The sequence below is a fragment of the Chiloscyllium plagiosum genome, unplaced genomic scaffold (genome assembly GCF_037043375.1).
Source record: "Chiloscyllium plagiosum isolate Xiang-an unplaced genomic scaffold, Cpla_swu_hap1 HiC_scaffold_14, whole genome shotgun sequence".
Lineage (NCBI taxonomy): Eukaryota > Metazoa > Chordata > Chondrichthyes > Orectolobiformes > Hemiscylliidae > Chiloscyllium > Chiloscyllium plagiosum.
Window position 1 is genome coordinate 45245856 of NW_028270152.1, and position 20246 is coordinate 45266101.

Consider the following 20246-nt stretch of genomic DNA (forward strand, 5'->3'; position numbering starts at 1 on the left):
TGCGAATCTTATCAGATCAAATGGATCGGTTGGAGAAACAGTCAGAAGCAATGTGAGGTTTGCAACGGCAACAGTACATGATGGATAAAAGGTATAGAAAGGGGGGAAAGTCTCAGATATAGTCACATAGATGGGTTAACTCTCGGAAAGGTAAGAGAGGTAGGCAGCTAGTGCAGGAGTCTTTTGTGGATATACCCATTTCAAACAGGTATGCTGTTTTGGAAAATGTAAGGGGTGATGGATTCTCAGGGGAACATAGTACGAACAGCCAAGTTTCTGGTATTGAGACTGGCTCTAATGCAATGAGGGGTACATCGGGTTCCAAGAGATCAATTGTGTTAGGGGATTCTCTAGTCTGAGGTACAGACAGACGTTCCTGTGGCCAGCAGAGAAAAAGCAGAATGGTGTGTTGCTTCCCTGGTGCCAGGATCAAGGATGTCTCAGAGAGGGTGCAGAATGTTCTCACGGGGGAGAGGGGCCAGCAAGAGGTCATTGTCCATATTGGAACCAATGACATAGGAAGGGAAAAGGTTGAGATTCTGAAGGGAGATTACAGAGAGTTAGGCAGGAATTTAAAAAGGAGGTCCTCGAGAATAGTAATATCTGGATTACTCCCAGTGCTACAAGATAGTGAGGGCAGGAATAGGAGGTTGGAGCAGATGAATGCATGGCTGAGGAGCTGGTGTATGGGGGAATGATTCACATTTTTGGATCATTGGAATCTCTTTTGGGATAAAAGTCACCTGTATAAGAAGGACAGATTGCACCTAATTGGAAGGTGTCTAATATACTGGCAGGGAGATTTGCTAGAGCAGCTTGGGAGGATTTAAACTAGTAAAGTGGTGAGGGGTGGTTGGTGGGACCCAGGGAGATAGTGAGGAAAGAGATCAAACTGAGACTGATACAGTTGAAAACAGAAGTGAGTCAAACAGTCAGGGCAGGCAGGGACAAGGTAGGACTAATAAATGAAACTGCATTTATTTCAATGCAAGGGGCCTAACAGGGAAGGCAAATGAACTCAGGCTTAGGAACATGGGACTGGGATATCATAGCAATTACAGAAACATGGCTCAGGGATGGGCAGGACTGGCAGCTTAATGTTCCAGGATACAAATGCTACAGGAAGGATAGAAAGGGAGGCAAAAGAGGAGGGGGAGTGGCATTTTTGATAAGGGATGGCATTACAGCTGTGCTGAGGGAGGATATTCCTGGAAATACATCCAGGGAAGTTATTTGGGTGGAACTGAGAAATAAGAAAGGGATGATCACCTTATTGGGATTGTATTATAGACCCCCTAATAGTCAGAGGGAAATTGAGAAACAAACTTGTTAGGAGATCTCAGCTATCTGTAAGAATAATAGGGTGGTTATGGTCGAGGATTTTAACTTTCCAAACATAGACTGGGACTGCCATAGTGTTAAGGGTCTAGATAGAGAGGAATTTGTTAAGTGTGTACAAGACAATTTTCTGATTCAGTATGTGGATGTACCTACTCTTGACCTACTCTTGGGAAATAAGGCAGGGCAGGTGACTGAGATGTCAGTGGGGGAGCACTTTGGGGCCAGTGACCACAATTCAATTAGATTTAAAATAATTATGGAAAAGGATAGACCAGATGTAAAAGTTGAAGTTCTAAATTGGAGAAAGGCCAATTTGGACGGTATTAGGCAAGCACTTTCAAAAGCTGATTGTGGCCAGATGTTCACAGGTAAAGGGACGGCTGGAAAATGGGAATCCTTCAGAAATGAGATAACGAGAATCCAGACAAAGTATATTCCTGTTAGGGTGAAAGGAAAGGCTGCTAGGTAGAGGGAATGTTGGATGACTAAAGAAATTGAGGGTTTGGTTAAGAAACAAAGAAAGCATCTGTAAGGTATAGACAGGATAGATCGCGTGAACTTAGAAGAGTATAAAGGCAGTAGGAGTATACTTAAGAGGGAGATCAGGAGGGCAAAAAGGGGGCATGAGATAGTTTTGGCAAATAGAATTAAGGAGAATTCAAAGAGTTTTTACAAATACATTAAGGACAAAAGAGTAACTAGGGAGAGAATAGGGCCCCTCAAAGAACAGCAAGGCAGCCTTTGTGTGGAGCCGCAGAAAATGGGGGAGATACTAAATGAGTATTTTGCATCAGTATTTACTGTGGAAAAGGATATTGAAGATACAGACTGTAGGGAAATAGATGGTGACATCTTGAAAAATGTCCAGATTACAGAGGAGGAAGTGCTGGATGTCTTGAAAAGCATAAAAGTGGATAAATCCCCAGGACCTGATCAGGTGTACCCTATAACCCTGTGGGAAGCTAGAGAAGTGATTGCTGGACATCTTGCTGAAATATTTGTATCATCGATAGTCACAGGTGAGATGCTGGAAGACTGGAGGTTGGCTAACGTGGTGCCACTGTTTAAGAACGGTGGTAAGGACAAGTCGGGAAACTATAGACCAGTGAGCCTGATGTCAATGGTGGGCAAGTCGATGGAGGGAATCCTGAGGGACAGGATGTACATGTATTTGGAAAGACAAGGACTGATTAGGGATAGTCAACATGGCTTTGTGCGTGGGAAATCATGTCTCACAAACTTGATTGAGTTTTTTGAGGAACTAACAACAAGAGGATTGATGAGGGCAGAGCAGTAACTGTGATCTATATGGACTTCAGTAAGGCGTTTGACAAGGTTCCCCATGGGAGACTGATTAGCAACGCTAGATCTCATGGAATACAAGGAGAACTAGCTATTTGGATACAGAACTGGCTCAAAAGTAGATGACAGAGGGTGGTGGTGGTGGAGGGTTGTTTTTCAGACTGGAGGCCTGTGACCAGTGGAGTGCCACAAGGATCGGTGCTGGGTCCTCTACTTTTTGTCATTTACATAAATTATTTGAATGAGAGCATAAGAGGTACAGTTAGTAAGTTTGCAGATGATACCAAAATTGGAGGTGTAGTGGACAGTGAAGACGGTTACCTCAGATTACAACAGGATCTTGACCAGATGGATCAATGGGCTGAGAAGTGGCAGATGGAGTTTAATTCAGATAAATGCGAGGTGCTGCATTTTGGGAAAGCAAATCTTAGCAGGATTTATACACTTAATGGTAAGGTCCTAGGGAGTGTTGCTGAACAAAGAGACCATAGCTCCTTGAAAGTGGAGTCGCAGGTAGATAGGATAGTGAAGAAGGTGTTTGGTATGCTTTCATTTATTGGTCAAAGTATTGAGTACAGGAGTTGGGAGCTCATGTTGCAGCTGTACAGGACATTGGTTAGGCCACTGTTGGAATATTGTGTGCAATTCTGGTCTCCTTCCTATCGGAAAGATGTTGTGAAATGTGATAGGGTTCAGAAAAGATTTACAAGGATGTTGCCAGGGTTGGAGGATTTGAGCTATGGGGAGAGGCTGAACAGGCTGTTGCTGTTTTCCCTGGAGCATCAGAGGCTGAGGGGTGACCTTACAGAGGTTTACAAAATTATGAGGGGCATGGATAGGGTAAATACACAAAGCCTTTTCCCTGGGCTTGGGGAGTCCAGAACTTAGGGCATAGGTTTAGGGTGAGAGAGGAAAGATATAAAAGAGACCTAAGGGGCAACTTTTTCACACAGAGAGTGGTACATGTATGGAATGAGCTGCCAGAGGAAGTGGTGGAGGCTGGTACAATTGCAACATTTAAGAGGCATTTGGATGGGTATATGAATAGGAAGGGTTTGGAGGGATATGGGCCGTGTGCTGGCAGGTGGGACTTGACTGGTTTGGGATGTCTGGTCGGCGTGGACGGGTTGGACCGAAGGGTCTGTTTCCATGCTGTACATCTCTATGACTCTATGACCCTAAGATGGTTGAAGGAGCCAAAAGCTAGTGCTTCCAAATAAACCTGTTGGACTATAACCTGATGTGGTATGATTTTCAACTTTGTGTTCCAGTACAGGCAGCAAGCAAATGTTGTGCTCCCTACCTATTTATGTGATGCAGACTACAGACAGCACCATGCATGCTACTGAGAGATTGCAGTTCAGAATAGGAAAATTAAGAGTTAAAGCTAATTTGTGCTTCTTAAAACAAGTCTGCATCTCTTAAAGGGGATGGGCTGCATTTTGGCTGGAACCCATGCTGAATTTCACTACAGAAGTGAATTGAATCTACATAACAGAGTGAAACTCCAGGCTTTTTGGATGCAGCCCTGGAGGTCATGGTGCAGAGGTGGACAGAAGAAGAGACGACCACTAAAAACAGTGTGGGAGGAAATCCTTGAGACAAATACTAGGGAGGCAATAATAGCAGTAATAATAGCAATAATAGCAGTCAGATGTTCAGGTTAGTTTGGCTCCAAGGGCTTGGATGTAATGCCAAAAGATGTGGAATGATTTCACATGAATATCAAGGTCTTCAAATGATATATCCCATCAAGTATATTACTAATCTCTATATTACTAATCTCAGAAACTGCTTTCTACATCACATCACTATAAAATACCTACCAACACCATGTATCAATCACAATTCATACTTACGACACATAGTATTATCTCCCTGCTTGCAGTTTCATGTTCACAGTTCACAATGTGTAAATACCAGCGACTCAATTAACAGCCATGTAACCGAAATATATTGCGCTACATTTACTGCCACATTTCCCTCTTGCAGGACAAGAGGTAATAGGAACTAGTCAGCAAGACATATGGGAAAAGTCACTGGATCTGAGTGGCTTGCTGCTAGGCCAGAGAAAGGTAGCACAGGAGCCAGGAAAAGAAAAGTTGCGAATGGGTTTCACGGTAGAGGACTCAAGTGAGGAGATCAATGGGTGACATTCAGAAATGGGCATGCAAAATGAAAAGTTCAGTTTGACGGAGGGTCTAACAAAAAACCTGCCCTCACTGCCAATAAGGAATCAAGCACCAACTTGATATAAGACTTCATGCAGAACTTAAAGTCAGTTCTTTCTAGTGTAAAACTGACGTCCAACTGGATGGAAAAATTTGTGAGCACAACTATGCTGCAGCATCAGATGGCTTTTTTTTGTAAATATATTTATTAGCAAATGTATTTATTAGCAAAAAAAGTTTATTTTGATTTTACAAAAAAATGAAGTTATTGAAAATATAATAAATACCAGTATAATAACAAGAAAAACATAAATTACAATACAACTACTGTCTATTAACTACTAACCTATCCTATAATACCAAACAAAACCAAACACTGTGCAAAACAACACTGAAAAATAAGTAAGTGATTAATAAAACCAAAAAAAACACAAAAGAACACAAAATAACGATGCTTGGTGTGAAGCTCCCAAACAAAAAAAGGGAGTGTCATATATATTCCGTTTACTCAGGAGTCCCCTCTTCAGGGCCCAGGGCTCAGCAAACCTAACCATCCTGGTTAAACAAATGCCCTAGTTAAGATAGCAGACAAATCTGTGTCTAAATAACTCAGAAAAGGCTACTATGTCTTGTAAAAAAAGATCTGTTGTGTCATGCACCATATTTGTGAAAAAATCCAAGGGAATGTGCTCCATAGTTAATTTCCGCCATCCCAACAAGCCCAGTGGGTTCTTAGACACCCAATTCATCAGAATATTCTTCTGTGCAGAGTAAGTAAGAATATTAAATAGTTTCTTCCCATGCCTGTCTAAAGATGATAACGTCGGTAAACCTAGAAGGAGAAATATCAGGTCCACTTTAACTTCGGTCCTCAATACCCTCCCTATCTCTCCCGTCACAACGTTCCAATAAACATGGAGTTTGTGGCATGTCCAGACTCAATGGGTAAAAGTACCTACACACATTTTACATTCGGGGCACATTGGATATGCCCCTTTTTTAAACTTCGTCAGGTGCCAGATGAACCCTATTATAAACTGACATCTTTCGCACATTCTCCCATATGTTCTCCCACATTTCAGAAGAGATCTCCATTCCTAGATCTTGCTCCCAAATCTCACATAACTTGTTAATATCCTGCCAGGCTCCACCATACAGCGGGCGACAAGGCACTAATCGAGAGGATGCTTGTGGCACATAGCAACAGCCTCTCTGTATCAGGCTTATAGGGCTTGGTGAGAAGCGTAGTCTTCTTCTGGATGAAATCCCCAACCTGAAAAAAACGGAAAAGACCTCTGCTGGGCAGCCCATATTTGCGGCTCAGTTGCTCAAAAGACATTATAACCTACCCCTCAAATAAGTCTCCCAAACTGGAAACTCCTCTTGCTGCCCAAAGTTTTAACCCTGGGTCCATCATCCCTGGTCAGAACCCCAGCAGACCAACTATGGAGGTGAGTGGCAAAGGTTTGGATAAGCAACCCTCACTCTGATGCATCACCCTCCATGCCTTGACCGTACTAATAACAATAGGGTTCCAGCAACGGTCCATAACTGTCCTCATCTTATCCATCTTATCCATCTTAGTTTAAAATTTTACAGAACACATATTTGTTCATATTTGGGAGTGGGAAGGATGCCAAAGGGAAAAGGATTGAGCAAACAGCAGCAGGAAGGACACTTTCCTGCAGCAGCAGGCATACCACAGACAACAGCAACAGCAGCCTGTCCTGAACCCCCCGGGAACCTGACAGACACACAGGAATTGGCTGCAGCGATGGAGGGACTTACCTTGCAAGTTGGGGCTATGATTGAGGAGATCCGTGGGGAGATTCGTGCCCAGGTCCAACCTATCACATCCATGCTGCAGAAGCATGAGCAGGAGATCCAGGGGCTAGGGGAGCGGCTGGAGGAGGTGGAGGGTCAAACTAAGGCCTCGGAAGTTGCGATGGAGTCCTCATCCAGTCGAATCCAGGTGCTGGGCCTTACTAGACCATACTGACGACATCGAAAATTGAGGTCGGAGGATAAATCTCCGAATTGTCAGGCTCCCTGAAGGTGAGGAAGGTGAGCAACCAGTCAGTGTCTTTGAAAGCTGGCTGCCGAAGTTTTTGGGCCTTCACGTCGAGTCCAGCAGGCTACAGATGGAAACGGCTTATCGGGTTACAGTGCACAGGTCAGAGCTAGTGGAGTGCCCCCGCCCGGTTCTAGTGCATTTCCACTCATATAAGGACAAGCAAAAAGTCATAGAAGCTTCTAGATTACTGGAAAATGATCCGCAGGCACTGCTGTACAATGGGTCAAAAATCATGTTTTTCCAGGATTTCTCTGCAGCTTCAATTCGAAAGAGGAAGTCCTTCAATGAAGTAAAAAAGAGGCTGAGGAACCTGGGCATCCAGTACTCCATGAGATACCCCACAGTGTTTCGTTTCAGACACGAGGACTCAGTTTATACATTTGACTCAGCGGATAAAGCTAAAAACTTTGTCGACATTTTAAAATAGACGGATTGGCCTCAAGAATATGGTTAATGTTTGTTCTCTTTTCTATCTTTCCCCATGTTTTCTCTTCCTTTTTTTAAAATTCCTTTCTTTCTCCTGAATAATTTCCTTTTTGGAAAGGGGGAAAAAGACCTTGGAATAAGTTATTCCTTTTTTTTTAATAACTGGATTTTTTGATGGGAAATCTTTGGATGTTCTTTGTTGTCTCTCCCCCCCTTTTTTTGTTTGTTCTGTTTCTCTTTTAGTCACAAGTAGGGGTGACATGAAGCCAGGGATGGGTGGTGTTCTCATTCTGACTTTGTCTTTTTTCTGTTGATTTAAGGATCATCTCCTTGTTTTTTTTTTTCTGGTCTAAGGCTGGGGCACAGTCCAGGTTTGAAGGAGATGTGAAGGAGGGGATGGGTAGAGTGAGTGCCCCCTATGACAGGGGAAGAGTCTTCCATTCAAGGTTTTATAGTTGGTTTTCTTTGTAGTTTTTTGGTAGTAATAGTTGTTTATAGTTATGATAGAGTAGTTTTTGTATATATAGTTCTTCGGCTCTATGAGTCTTTATTTACTTGCGCTCGGAACGTTGTAAGCAGGGTTTTCTCTCTGAGGAGTTCAAGGGTCTATGAAAGGGGATATGGCTTAGCGAATTATGGTTGCCATTACAAAAGAGAAAGTGCTAGAAAAGCTAAAAGGTCTTAAAATTGATAAATCTCCTGGCCCCGATAGGCTACATCCTAGTGTTCTGAGGGAGGTGGCTGAGGAAATAGCGGAGTCATTGGTTGAGATCTTTCAAAAGTCACTGGAGTCAGGGAAAGTCCCGGATGATTGGAAGATCGCTGTTGTAACTCTCTTGTTCAAGAAAGGATCAAAACAAAAGATGGAAAATTATAGGCCAATTAGCCTAACCTCGGTTGTTGGTAAAATTCTAGAATCCATCATTAAGGATGAGATTTCTAAATTCTTGGAAGAGCAGGATCGGATTAGAACAAGTCAACATGGATTTAGTAAGGGGAGGTCGTGCCTGACAAACCTGTTGGAATTCTCTGAAGAGGTGGCAAGTAGGTTAGACCAGGGAAACCCAGTGGATGTGGTCTATTGAGACTTCTAAAAGGCCTTTGATAAGGTGCCACATGGGAGGCTGCTGAGCAAGGTGAGGGCCCATGGTATTCGAGGTGAGCGACTGGTATGGATTGAGGATTGGCTGTCTGACAGAAGGCAGAGAGTTGGGATAAAAGGTTCTTTTTCGGAATGGCAGCCGGTGACAAGCCGTGTCCCGCAGGGTTCAGTGTTGGGGCCGCAGCTGTTCATATTATATATTAATGATCTGGATGAAGGGACTGGGGGCATTCTAACGAAGTTTGCTGATGATACAAAGTTAGGTGGACAGGCAGGTAGTACTGAGGAAGTGGGGAGGCTGCAGAAGGATCTAGACAGTTTGGGAGAGTGGTCCAGGAAATGGCTGATGGAATTCAATGTGAGTAAATGCGAGGTCTTGCACTTTGGAAAAAAGAATACAAGCATGGACTACTTTCTAAACGGTGAGAAAATTCATAAAGCCAAAGTACAAAGAGATCTGGGAGTGCTAGTTGAGGATTCTCGAAAGGTAAACATGCAGGTTGAGTCCGTGATTAAGAAAGCAAATGCAATATTGTCATTTATCTCAAGAGTGTTGGAATATAAAAGCACCGTTGTGCTACTGAGACTTTATAAAGCTCTGGTTAGGCTCCATTTGGAGTAAAGTGTCCAGTTTTGGTCCCCACACCTCAGGAAGGACATACTGGCACTGGAGCGTGTCCAACGGAGATTCACAAGGATGATCCCTGGAATGGTAGGTCTAACATATGAGGAACGGCTGAGGATCCTGGGATTGTATTCATTGGAGTTTAGAAGATTAAGGGGAGATCTATTAGAAACTTACAAGATAATACATGGCTTGGAAAGAGTGGACGCTAGGAAATTGTTTCCGTTAGGCGAGGAGACTAGGACCCGTGAACACAGCCTTAGAATTAGAGGGGGCAAATTCAGAACAGAAATGCGGAGACATTTTTTCAGCCAGAGAAGTGGTGGGCCTGTGGAATTCATTGCCACAGAGTGCAATGGAGGCTGGGACGCTAAATGTCTTCAAGGCAGGGATTGATAAATTCTTGATGTCACAAGGAATTAAGGGCTACAGGGAGAATGCAGGTAAGTGGAGTTGAAATGCCCATCAGCCATGATTGAATGGCGGAGTGGACTCGATGGGCCAAATGGTCTTACTTCCACTCCTATGTCTTATGGTCTTATTATTAAATGGTGCACCTGGAACATTAAGGGAAGTCTGTTAAAAGGGAAAAAGTGCTTTCTAGTCTTGAGAGGACAAGGGTTGATATCGCTTTGTTGCAGAAACCCATCTTGATGATGTGAATACCTGAAATTACAACAGGGGGGTTATGACCAAGTATGCTTTCCATTCTTTACTACTAAAAGTAGGGGAGTGGCGGTACTTATTCAGAAAAATCTTCCGTTCACATTATTAGAGGTGAAAGATGAGCAGGGAAGGTTTATGATACTTAAAGCCCTGATACATGGGGAGGTTATGGCATTTTAAATGTCTACTATCCTCTTGCGCATCCCCTCAAACATTTGATTAGTGCATTCTCTAAGTTGAGTGCTTTTGGAACATTACACATTATTATAGGGGGGGGTATTTTAATTGTCTTTTGGATCCGACAATGGACAGGATGCCTTGTGGGCCCCCAATTATTTCTTCGCAGGCCAAGCAGGTAGTTGACTTATGCGAGGAGTTGGGGCTGGTGGATATTTGGAGATGTCTTCACCCTACTGGCAGGGACTTCACCTTTTTTTTCAAACCCACATAAATGTCACACAAGGATTGACCTCTTTCTGGCTCCGTCGGCCCTTCTGGATTCGATTATGGGTTGTAAAATTGGGAATGTAGCTATCTCTGATCACATGTTGGTTTATTTGGAGGTTAAGGCCAAGAGTGAAGGGCTAGGTTTGTGGCACTGGCGTTTGGACCCTTTTCTCCTTAAGGATTCCAAATTCTTTTTGAAGGAGTTTCAGGAATTCTTGACTATCAACTCAGGCACGGCTAGTAGTCCGTCTATGCTATGGAAGACTGCTAAGGCCTTTGCTAGCGAATTAGCTATTTCGTATTCAGCTAGCCAGAAACGACAGAAGGAGGAACAGCAGCGTCTACTTGAGACGCAGTTGAAAGCCACTGAGGCGGCACATTTTACATGGCCTTCAGTGACTAAGCTACAGCGGATCACGGCTCTCCGTGCTGCCTTGAATTCAATACTGACACAAAACGCAAAGAAAGAACTTGCTTTTGTGAGACAAAGGCTCTTCGAATATGGGATAGGCCAGGGAAGTATTTAGCATACCTCACTAGGAAAAAGCGTGCTCCCCAATCCATTATTGCAATCAGAGACAGCACCGGGGTCCTTACATACGATGCTAAAAAGATTAATGAGGCTTTTCGGAGCTTTTACCCTGAATTGTATTGGTCTGAAGGTTGCGAAGTCAGGAGAGCTAAAATGGAGACTTTTTTTAAGAACCTGGATCTCTCAGGAGTAACGTTGGAACAGGCCTCTCTCCTTAATGCCCCCTTGACAGTTCAGGAAATACAGGAAGCAGCTGGGCAACGTCAGAGTGGGAAAGCAGCCTAGCCCTGACGATCTTCTAGGTGAGTTTTATAAGGAGTTTATAGGGATTCTGTCAGGGCCAATGTTGGAGATGTACAATCACTCCTATATGCATGAATGCCTACCACTATCTTTGAGAGAAGCTAATATTTCCTTAATTCTTAAGAAGGGAAAGGTTCCTGAGGATTGTGCCTCATACAGGCCCATTTCTCTATTAAATTCAGATTTCAAGATTCTGTCCAAGATCCTGGCGCTGAGATTGGAAAAGGTGTTGTCCCATATTGTTAAAGAGGACCAGACAGGCTTTATAAGGGGGCCGTAGGTCCTCTAATAATATTAGAAGGTTGCTGAATGTGGTCCAAGTTTGTCAGCAACAATCAATTCAGGGGTTGGTGATTTCCTTAGATGCAGAGAAAGCATTTGACGCGGTGGAATGGCCTTATCTTTTTTATGTCTTAGAACAGTTTGGGTTGGGTGGGGTCTTTGCTAGGTGGGTGGAGGTTTTATATCGCCACTCTCTGGCCGCAGTCATCACCACCAACGGGGTGAAGTCTGGGAAGTTTAGGATTGGTAGGGGTAGTCGGCAAGGCTGCCTCCTCTCACCATTGTTGTTTACGTTGGTGATAGAGCCGCTGGCAGAGGCCATTCATCAGAACATTCACATTACCACTCCAGAAGTGGGATCAAGGGCACACAAGATTACACTGTATGCAGATGATTTCCTTCTGTTTTTATCGAACCCGATGACCTCAGTACCCCATTTGATACAATGTTTGGGACTATTTCAGGATATAAGATCAACTTTGCAAAATTGGAGGCTATGCCTTTGGGGAACCTTAAGGATGTGCCAGAAGTTGAAGATGGCCTTAAGTTCCCTTTTAAGTGGTCACAGGCAGGGTTCCAATACCTAGGCATTTTTATTACCCCCAAGTTTGATCTGTTATTTTGGACTAACTTTGCTCACTTGCTCGACAATATTAGATGAGATCTCCAGAGATGGGAGGCTCTTCCAATCTCATGGCTGGGCCGAATATCTCTCGTTAAGATAAATGTTCTTCCTCGTTTGCTTTATCCCATGCGTATGCTCCCTATGTTTCCCAGCTCAACGCTGCAAAAGCTTATGGGATGGTTTGGTTCCTTTGTCTGGCATTGTGGGCGGCCCCTTATCAAACTTACTAAATTGCAGTTGCCTCGAGGGGGAGGAGTTGATTTCCCAGACATCAGGAGGTATCAACTGAGTTCCCTGCTGTCCTTTGTCTGTGATTGGGTAGGAAACGATCCAAACTCAATATGGCTGGATATTGAGGCCTCCCAGGCAAAGTGCCCTCTTATTAACCTGTTGTTCATGGATAAGATGAGGACAGTTATGGGCCACTGCCAGAATCCCATTGTCATTAGTACAGTCAAGGCACGGAGGGCGATGTGACAGCGTGAGGGTTTTTATCCAAGACTTTGCCACTTACACCTATAGTTGGCATGCCAGGGTTCCGACCAGGGGTGATGGACTCAGGGTTCAAACTATGGGCAGCGAGAGGAGTTTCTAGTTTGGGAGACTTGTTTGAGGGGAAGGTTATGATGTCTTTTGAGTAACTGAACTGCAAATACGGGTGACCCAGCAGAGACCTTTTCTGTTTTTTTAAGGTTAGGGATTTCATCCAGAAGAAGACTACGATTCTCACTAAGCCTTATAAGCCCGATACACAAGCACCCTCTCGGTTAGTGCCTCTCTATCGCCTGCTGGGTGTCAGGGCCTGGCAGGATATTAACCCGTTATGTGAGGTCTGGGAGCAAGAGCTAGGAGTGGAGATCTCTTCTGAAGCATGGAAAACATATGGGAGAGTGCTCGAAAGATCTCAAGCTGTAATAGGACATGCACTACGCAGTTAAAAGTTCCGCACAGGCCTCATCAGGCACCAGACCGTCTGGCAAAGTTTAAACAAGGGGCATCTTCAGTGTGCCCCAAATGTAAAATAAGTGTAGGTACTCTTACTCATTGCTTCTGGACATGCCACAGGCTCCGTGTTTATTGGAGCGCTGTGGCGAGAGAGATAGGGAGGGTATTGAGGACTGAAGTCAAAGTAGACCCGATATCTCTCCTCTTATGTCTACCGAATTTACCATCTTTAGACAGGCATGGGAAGAAACTATTTAATACTCATGCATACTGTGCACGGAAGAATATTCTGATGAATTGGGTGTCTGAGAACCCACTGGGCTTGCTGGGATGGCAGAAATTAACTATGGAGCACATTCCCTTGGACTTTTTACAAACATGGTGCACCAACAACAGACCATTTTTATAAGACATGGCAGCCCTACTTGAGTTATTTGGATGTAGATTTGTCAGTTATCTTAACTAGGGTATTTGTTTAACCAGGATGGTTAGGTTTGTCAAGCCCTGGGCCCTGGAGGGGGTCTCCTGAGTTAATATGGGTATATACACAATGCTCCCGTTCCTTTGTTTGGGAGCTTTGCGCCGAGCATAGCTGTTCTGTATTTTGTTTAGTTTTGGGGTTTTTTTTGCTTTGTTTTATTTATTAGTTATTTACTTATTTATTAGTTTGCTTTGCACAGTGTTAGGGTTTGTTTTGTATTATAGGGTAAGTTAATAGTTAGTAGACAGTAGTTGTATTGTAATTTGCGGGGTTTTTTCTTTTTATTATACTGATATTTGTTACTCATTGTATTTTTCAATAATTTTATATGTTTGTAAAGTGAGAAAATTTGCTAATAAATATATTTACAAAGAAAAAGGCTATTTGGCCCAACAACTAAATTGGAAGAGCCTCCCATTTCTGGAGATCCCGCCTAATATTGTCGAGCAGGTGAGCAAAGTGAATCCGGAATAACCGATTGAACATGGGGGTAATAACAATACCTAGGTATCGGAAACCCGCCCGTGACCACTTAAAGGGGAACCTAGGGCTACCTTCAACCTCTGGCACTTCCTTGAAGTCCCCCAAGGCATAGCCTCCGAGTTTGCAAAGTTTATCTTATATCCTGAAATAGCCCCAGATGAATTAATACATTGTATCAAATGGGCTACAGAGATAATTGTGTCTGATAAAAACAGTAGGACATCATCAACATACTGTATAATCGTGTGTGCCCTCAATCCCACTTCCGGAGTGGTTATGTGGATGTTCTGATGAATGGCCTCTGCCAGCGGTTCTATCACCAACGTAAACAACAATGGTGAAAGGGGGCAGTCTTGACGACTACGCCTACCAATCATAAAGTTCCCAGACTTCACTCCATTGGTGATGACTGCGGCCAGATGTGGTGATATAAAACCTCCACCCACCTAGCAAAGACCCCACTCAACCCAAAGTCTCTAAGACATAAAAAAGATACGGCCATTCCACTGGGTCCAATGCTTTCTCTGCATCTAAGGAAATCACCAACCCCTGGATCAATCGTTGCTGACAAACTTGGACCATATTCAGCAACCTTCAATTATTATTAGAGGATCTATAGCCCCTTATAAAATCTGTCTAGTCATCTTTGACAATATGGGGCAACACCTTTTCCAAACTCAGCACCAAAATCTTAGATAGAATCTAAAACTCTGAGTATAATAGAGAGATGGGTCTGTCTGGGGCACAATCCTCAGGAACCTTCCCCTTCTTAAGATTGAGGGAAATATTTTCTCAAAGACATTGGTAGGCATTCATACATATAGGAGTGATTGTACATCTCCAACATCGACCCTGACAGAATTCCTATAAACTCCTGATAAATCTCACCCGGGAGACCATCAGGGCCAGGCTGCTTTCCCACTCTGAAGTTGCCTAGCTGCCTCCTGTATTTCCTGAACTGTCAAGGGGGCATTAAGTAGAGAGGCCAATTTCAAGGTTACTCCCGGGTGGTTCAGGCTTGTAAAAAAGGCTTCCATCTTGGCCGTCCTATCCTCGCAACCTTCAGACTGATACAATTCAGAGTAAAAACTCCAAAAAGCCTCATTAATCATTTTGGCATCGTGTGTAAAGACCCCAGCGCTGTCTCTAACTGTAGTAATGGATTGGGGTGCATGTTTTTTCCTAGTCAGATACGCTAAATACTTCCCTGGCCTATCCCCATACTCAAGTTCTTTCTTTGTGTTTTGCGTCAGTATTGAATCCAAGGCAGCCCAGAGGGCCGTAATCCACTGTAGTTTGGTCACCGAAGGCCTTGCAATATGTGCCACCTCAGCAGCTTTCAGCCGCGTTTCAAGTAGCCGCTGCTGCTCCCCGTTCTGTTGTTTCCAACTAGCCGAATAGGAAATAGCTAATCCCATAGCAGAGGCCTTAGCAGTCTCCCATAGCATAGATGGACTATTAGCCGTGCCTGAGTTGATAGTCAAAAACTCCTGAAACTCAAAATATATTCCACAAATTTGGAATCCTTAAGGAGAAAAGAATCCAGATGCAAATGCTGCAAACTTAGCCCCTCACTCTTGGCCTTAACCTCCAAATATACTGTCAAATATACATAGATAGCTATGTTCCCAATTTTACAACCTGTAATCAAATCCAGAAGGGTTAAGGGAGCCAAAAAAAATCAATCCTGCTGTGACATTTATGAGCGTTTGTAAAAAAAAGGTGAAGTCCCTGCCAGTAGGGTGAAGACATCGCCAATATCCACCAGCTCCAACTCCTCACATAAGTCAATCACCTGTTGGCCTGTGAAGAGATAGTCAGGGGCCTACAAGTCATCCTGTTTACTGTCTGATCCAAAAGGCAATTGAAATACCCCCCTATAATAATATGTGTTCTAAAGGCACTCAACTTAGAAAAAGCAAATCAAAATCAAAATCAAAAATTTGAGGGGATGCGCTGGAGGACAATAAACATTTAAAATGCCATTCACCTCCCCATGTATCAGGCCCTTACGTATCACAAAATGCCCTTGCTCATCTTTCACCTGTTCTAATAATGTGTACAAAGATTTTTCTGGATAAGTACAGTGACTGCCCTACTTTTAGTAAAGATTGAAAAGAATACCCAATCATGACCACCCCCCAGCCCCCGTCCCCCCACACCCGTTATGGCTTCAGGTTTTCCCCATTGACAAGATGGGTTTTCTGCAACAGGGCAATATTAACTCTTTCCCTGTTAAGGCTAGAAAGCACTTTTCTTTCCTCTTAAAAGGCAAATGACTTCCCTTAATGTTCCAGGTGCACCATTTAACAAGACACTTAGCCATATCCCCTTTCAGAGACACTCAAAGCCCCGGGAGAGAGAATCCTGCCTGCAATGCACCAAGCACAAGTAAATGAAGACTCATAGAGTCACAGAATTGTGTCTACAAAAACCACTCTATCATAATTACAAACATCTATTGCTACCAAAAACCTACAAAGAAAACCAACTATTAAACCTTGAATGGGAGACTCTCCCCCTGGCTGATTTGGAGCACTCACCCTACCCATCCCCTCCTGCACAGCTCCTTCAGGCCCGGACTTAGGCAAGGAGGTGATCCTTAAGTCAACAAAAGAAGACAAAGTCAGGATAAGCACTCTGCCCATCCCCGGCTCCATGTCACCCCTCCTTGTGACTAAATGAAAAAACGAACAAAAAAAAGGGAAAACAATAAAGGGCACCCACAAAATTTCCCATGATAAAATCCAGTTATAAAAATATAATAGAAACAACATACTCCAATTTTTTTTTGTTTTTCTTATATTATTAGGTAAAGAGAAAAAAGGTAAAAAGGGAAAATACAGGGAAAGAAGGAAGAGAAGACGAAGATTAAATCCGTCTATTTTAAAGTGTCTACAAATTTCTTGCTTTATCCACTGAGTCAAATGTATAAACTGCGTCCTCATGGCTGAAATGGAGCACAGCTGGGTACCTTATGGAGTACTGGATGCCCAGGTTCCTCAGCCTCATTTTAACTTTATTGAAGGACTTCTTCGTTCGAATTACAGCAGCCGAGAAATCCTGGAAAAACGTGATCTTTGACCCTTGTGCAGCAGTGCAGTGGGTCTTTTCCCAGTGATCTGGAGGCTTCTATCACTTTTTGCTTGTCCCTGTATGTGAGGAAGTGCACTAGGACCAGGCAGGAGAGTTGTACCAGCCCAGACTTGTGCACTCCAATCCGATAGGCCCTTTCAATCTGCAGCCCTCCAAACTCAATTTGAAAGCTCAGGAACTGCGGCAGCCAGTTTTCTAAGAAGCTGACTGGCTGCCCACATTCTTCACCCTCTGGGAGCCTGACAATGCGAAGATTCGTCCTCCGACCTCGATTTTCGAGGTTATTGATCTGGTCTCGTAAGGCCCACACTTGCTGCTCCAGAACCTGGATCCGACCAGAAGAAGACTTGATTGCTGCTTCCGAGGCTGTGGTTTGACCCTTCACCTCCTCCAGCTACTCCCAGAGGACTTGGAGCTCCCGTTTATGCTTTTGCAGCATGGTCACAATGGGTTGGACCTGGGCACGGATCTCCTCAATCGCAACCTCAACCTTCACAGTAGGTCTCGCCATCCCATCGCCAATTCCTGTGAGTCTGTCAGGCTGCTGCAGCCTATAGCATACCCGGTGCTGCCAGGGAGTGTCCTTCCTGCTGTTGTTTGCTCGCTCCTTTTCCCTTTAGCATCTTTCCCACTCCAAATTATCAACGAATAAGCGTTCTTCAAGTTCTTATATTAACAATTCCTATATATAAGTTGGCCAGGGATGGCCAGGAGCAGGAATAAGGCTTATGCTACTATTAGCCTGTTATGCCATTCAATAAGATTATGCATGATCTTCTTCCTCAAGTTCACTTTTTCATTTCATCCTGATGTCATTTTGAATCCAAACCTCTGTTGGTCTATCAATGGGGGTATGTAATGGTAGCTATAAAAATAATCTTAAACTACTTTTCATCACACAGTGAGAGAGAACAAAAATACTTTATTGTGTCATTTTAAACAGTCACTACAAGCATTGTAGGCTGCAATCCCTGAATCTTAGAATGATGTGTCTTTACTTGGAAAAAGTTATGACAAAATCAGTAAAAAGGAACATTTGGTGCATCAAAATGGTAGTGTGCTCAATGAACTATCTTCATTCAAATAAACCTCACATATTTTTGTATGTCTTTTAAAGTATTTACACCAAGATTGCAGAAAAAAAGAGTTTTCACGTACAGGTTAACGACATTAAGGCAACTCTGTAATGCAGGGAAGGGGAAAAATTCAGCCCTCATGCTTTTGAATTAAGTAGCAAATCCACCATGCTGTGAATCTTTAAAACCGCACAACACAATGTGGATGTGAAAATATTGTAGAATTCATTTGAACAATTAGAATAGAATGTGGAAGTTATTGCTCAGCCATGACGGTCTAGTAAAGACTCGTACACCTGTAAGCAACTTACCTGTAAACAGATGGATAACAAAACGGAGCGTTGTCATTAATCGGAAGGATGGTGGCTCTGACAGGAATATCTGCGCACATCTTGTTCTTGTCACATGCTTTAACAGAGAATGTTTGAACTGATTGAAATCTATATGAGTCTCTATCCATTTGGGATAAAATCATAACACTTCCAGTATCTGAAAAGTAAGCAAAGTTGAAACTTTGGTTTCTTTTGACAACCATGACAAATGTAATCAGTGAGATACCAACACCTCCTGGATTACTACCAGGCAAGAAAAGGACAGAATGTAAACAAGTTCTCTGTCCAGTTAAAACACAATGACTTATAACAGGGTTGATGTAACTGATTTTATTCACATTCCAAAATTTGTTACTTGCTGATTGAAAATTGCCTTTTTCAAAGTTGCTACTGACTACCACAGAATTCCTGCTGTGCAAAAAGAAGCCATTCAGCCCATCAGGTCTGCACCAAACCCCTAACAGCATCCCAACTAGACCCGACCTCCTAGCCTATCCCCAATATCCCCCTGCTTACCACAACCAATCCACCTAGCCTTCACATCCCTGGAAACTATGGGTTAATTTAGCATGGTCAAACCAGCCTCAGGTGACTGTGTGGAGTTTGCATATTCTCCCCGCATGTGTATGAGTTTCCTCCGGGTGCTTTGGTTTCCTCCCACAGTCCAAAGATGTGTAGGCTAGGTGGGAAATGCAGAGTTACAGGGATGGAGTTGGCTGTGGGTGGGATGCTCTGTGGAAGGTTGGTGTGTATTTGATGGGACAAATGGCCTACTTCCACACTATTAGGTTTCTATTCTATGAGTCTATGACACTGCGCAAATAGGGACATGCAACTAACTCATGGATTGGACGGGTAGCATCTCTGGGATACATTATCCTTACTCACTCTGACCTATCTGGATTCTCACAGTATCCTAGTCTTGCATTGCTTTGCCTTGTCTCTTTGTACTTTGGCCCCTCAGCCAGAGACACCAGGCTCATAGTAATGTGATCTTGCTGTTTAGTGCAGATGCAGAGCCAGGAAGGTCACAGTTGTCAGCAGGCCTGAGTCAAGTCAAGACTTCACTTAGGAGATCCCAGCACAGTTGGTTATGGGCAGTGTCTGATTACCAGTCCAGCATGGACACAGTCAGTCAGCCACTTGGGGTGGACTGAGTCAGAACACTCTCCACATAAAGGGTGAGGAGCCAAGTATCAGGTAGCCTACAACCCATCTGGATACATTTTGTCCTACTGTAAGCTGTTTGACTCTTGGAATGAGAGGCAGGTATTACCGGAGATGAAAGTGAATGACACAGCTGTTACTAATGGTGCAGGACAAGAGGTGCCCTGAGCAAATGAAGGCATATAAAGTTAGTGGTATCAGGGCATGGGGTGAGAGTGAGTGGGGAACATGTTGCCTGCAATACTGAGAGTGGTAGAGCATGAGCCTTGGTGGGAGGTGGGGACAGTAACAGAGACTGTGTAAGAGTGAAATATCAGAGAGAAAATGGTGATACTTACATGGGTGGGATGGAGAGGGGTCATTCTGCTACAGTTATGGGCATTGCTGCAGACAGCTACACTGATTCCAGTGGCAATGTCAGACAAGGCTGCTGTGGTACGTTGCCATGGCTTCATCTGCTGCCCTCAGAGAAGAGGATGTCCCATGTTTGCAACCCTAGGTCTACCAGATTCCTGCCCACAAAGCGGGCACCAAACTGTCCTTGTCTGTCATGCCTGATGCAAATGTCAGGAATTATGCCAGTCAGCTCCTGGATAATGCTGCTTGTACAGGTATACAAAAGTATTTTTAAAGATGATGCCAGTGATAAGGACGCCAGTCAATTCCAGATATTCTGACAGCAGTGTGTTGTTCCAGTGCATAGTAAGATGCTGCTAGAATTGGACTAGACAATGGCATTAGGGGTGAGGCAGGTAATTAATGAGAAGATA

General features: G+C 43.6%; 2 protein-coding genes across 5 annotated transcripts in view; one reads left to right on the top strand and one right to left on the bottom strand.

Moving 5' to 3' along the window:
• Positions 1–20246, bottom strand: part of LOC122559258 (cadherin-related family member 3-like) — a 91428-nt gene that overhangs the window by 44950 nt on the left and 26232 nt on the right. For both annotated transcript variants that reach the window (XM_087994406.1, XM_087994405.1), the window contains one exon: positions 18289–18466. In XM_087994406.1, coding sequence (XP_087850532.1) covers positions 18289–18466 — 178 coding nt within the window. The remainder of the gene's footprint in view (positions 1–18288; positions 18467–20246) is intronic.
• The window catches only part of LOC122559053 (putative uncharacterized protein C3orf49), a 115927-nt gene that overhangs the window by 34398 nt on the left and 61283 nt on the right, over positions 1–20246 (top strand). The gene's annotated exons all lie outside the window — the stretch shown is intronic.